Source organism: Zophobas morio, unplaced genomic scaffold (assembly GCF_036711695.1).
Source record: "Zophobas morio isolate AGI-343-1 ecotype UQ-CSIRO unplaced genomic scaffold, CSIRO_AGI_Zmor_V1 ptg000131l, whole genome shotgun sequence".
Taxonomy (NCBI): domain Eukaryota; kingdom Metazoa; phylum Arthropoda; class Insecta; order Coleoptera; family Tenebrionidae; genus Zophobas; species Zophobas morio.
In genome coordinates this window covers 58,023-60,548 of record NW_026972236.1, presented here as the reverse complement: position 1 = coordinate 60,548, position 2,526 = coordinate 58,023, and the positions used below count along the sequence as shown (strand labels likewise).

Genomic DNA, 2,526 nt, shown 5'->3' with positions numbered 1-2,526 from the left:
AAATGTGCCTTCCAATGAAATTTGCTAATGTAAACGGTTTCATGGTATCCTGCTACCGAAACATAAAGAAACTACGTTTTAGACAACCCTTGATTTTGTTGGGGCTTAGGGGGTGCAATAAGAAGAGTGTCGAAAGACTGACACCACGGTGAGACATTCCTGGTTAACTCAACTTATGGATATAGATGTAGTCAAACCAAGGCAGGTAGCTTTGAATCTATACATTAATGCAGTGTAATTCGCATATATGAGTCTAAATAGGCCATGGTGGGATGACCTGATTAATAAATAAAAGTAAAAGCAGTGACAAAATTGAACTTTTGACTTTTACTGGGTTTCATTTCTACGAACAACCAGTGTTCGACTCAAGCTGAACAATTAATTAAGCTTTGTAAGGCGAGAGAAAAGCTCGCTTGTCGAAAGTACACTGCACCCTAAGTTGAGCATAAGCACGCCCAACTGAATTAACTAAGACCTGTATTTTTAAGTAAGCATTGTAACCATGTTTCTTAAGCTCAAGATCAGTTGATTCTTTAAGTATTTTCCTTACAAACCTAATACAATAAAGTTGTTGAATTAGCATTACCTAAGTCAATTTTCCCAAGCCACTGAGCAAGCTTGTAAGCCAATAGACCAATAATTTAGCATTTAAGTACTAAGATTACTTCAGCTTCTTTATATGGCCTGACAGTAGGTTAAAGTCTGCTGCTGTTTCCTTCTTTCTTTGTAGGTCTGATATTTTTTTCTTTGTGGTAAAAAGGTTTGAGTCTCAGTTTTTATGATCGAAAAGAGCGAAGAGCCGTTTAAATTTTTATTTAAGAGCTTAGACAAAAAAATTACAAGCCTACCGCTCAAAAAATGCTCTCTATAATAATAACTAATTTTCTTTGAGTCTATAGGATATGAAGATATGCAGTATTTAATAAATAATTAACTTTTAACTTAACTTTTGGAAGTTAAAGACGAGAGAAGAGCAACAAACTCTGAACCAACTCACGTCCGCAAAAAAAAAGTTGATGAGTCATTACGGTTAAAATAGCTTACTTGAAAAGTTTATTTATGTATTAGGTTTAATTCTATAACTAAATGAACAAGTATGTTTCCGTTTGCATACCTGAAAACTTAACTTAGGTATAATTGTTATTCTTTTATGGACGGAAGCATAATGGAAGAGTGTTGCCGGTTTCCTTTGCACCCTTGATGTCTTGTGACCTATCGATGGTCGCCAATCAAGGAATGATGATTAAAATCAGCTGTTTGCAATTTTCCGAGTCCTTGCGTAGCGTTGCCATGACCACTTATTTACACCGACACTGAAAATTAGCCAAGAAAAAGTTTTAATATGATACGAAATCTTGCCTACAGGGCAAAAACGTACGTGTTTTTCTTCACTACGCCAGCAGTGGTAATCTGTAGCTAAGGCAACCGACGCGTGGAGTAAACCTTTCAAACAAAAAGACGCATATAAGTGTACGCCCAGCGAGAATTTTACCCAAGACCCACCAGCCTCGTTAACCAGAATCACTTCGGGAAACGTACTCAGGTTGATAACGTCACCTTCCCATGAGCAATACATAAGGCTTTCGGCCCTGTTGCTCAACCACGGGCCCTCAATAGGGACTACGGTCCCTACAGAAATGATGAGGCTCTCCTATGGTCAGCACTGTTTTAGCGGCAAACAACATTTTGTGTGATGAGGAATACCCAAGGGTGAGGTGTTTTCTTTAAAGGCATCTCGCAGTTTTTCAATAAAGGGACTTACAAGAGGAAGATGGCAAATTCCACTCGGATGACCAACCACTCCGTCATAGAACGTTTGTACCTTATAAAGAGAAGAGTAAAAAAAGGCGCCTGAACATCAACATTTAGTGGAAAGAGAGAAGTACGGTAGAATAATATTTTTAAAGATAATAATGTAAAGGTCGCTACTTTCATAAAATAAATAAGAAAGATAAACGATGACCTAGCTCTCTTAGTCTTCCGACCAATGGCCTGATCAAGAAACACACAGTGTCCGGGTTCAATTTCCTGGCTTAGAGATTCAACAGGTCGTAGAGGCCAAAATTAATCGTGTGACCTTTAAAAATTTTTAAAATAGAAATTTCACTGAATATAATGTTAATAAAAGGGCTCTTGAAATTTTCGAAGTAGTTAGATAATAGTTTAAAGCCCATTTAATTGACCCTAAAGTTTATATTAGTTGGTTGTATGAAATGAGATCGTTCATGGCTAGCAAGTAACACATAGTCGACACCCACCTGCAATGGCGCTTACTTTTAGGTCATCAGAAGGCTATAGATTAAAAACGAAGGTAACAAGTGAAGAACAAAGAAGGTATAAAAAATAACTATCATTATTAGGGTAAGTTATTACCATGTCAAAAAGAACAAAAATATTATATAGTCAGTACAGTACCTCTCCAAAGGGAGCAGTAACTTTCTTTTCCTTAAGTCTGTTAAAAAACTTCGATCTAAACCAGTCCCTTCAATAATGGGGGCCTATTAAATGTATTAATGCAGTGATTAA

General features: G+C 36.8%; 1 protein-coding gene across 1 annotated transcript; it reads right to left on the bottom strand.

The window, feature by feature from the left end:
• Positions 1-1,064: 1,064 nt before the first annotated feature.
• Positions 1,065-2,047, bottom strand: LOC135145205 (S-methyl-5'-thioadenosine phosphorylase-like). Its single transcript, XM_064077319.1, has 5 exons — positions 1,964-2,047; positions 1,705-1,822; positions 1,504-1,651; positions 1,379-1,443; positions 1,065-1,313 (listed from the first exon to the last, which is right to left on the bottom strand). Exons 2-5 carry the CDS (start codon positions 1,732-1,734, stop codon positions 1,299-1,301), a joined length of 258 nt encoding a protein of 85 aa, XP_063933389.1. The 5' UTR covers positions 1,735-1,822; positions 1,964-2,047; the 3' UTR covers positions 1,065-1,298.
• Between the last annotated feature and the right edge of the window lie 479 nt (positions 2,048-2,526).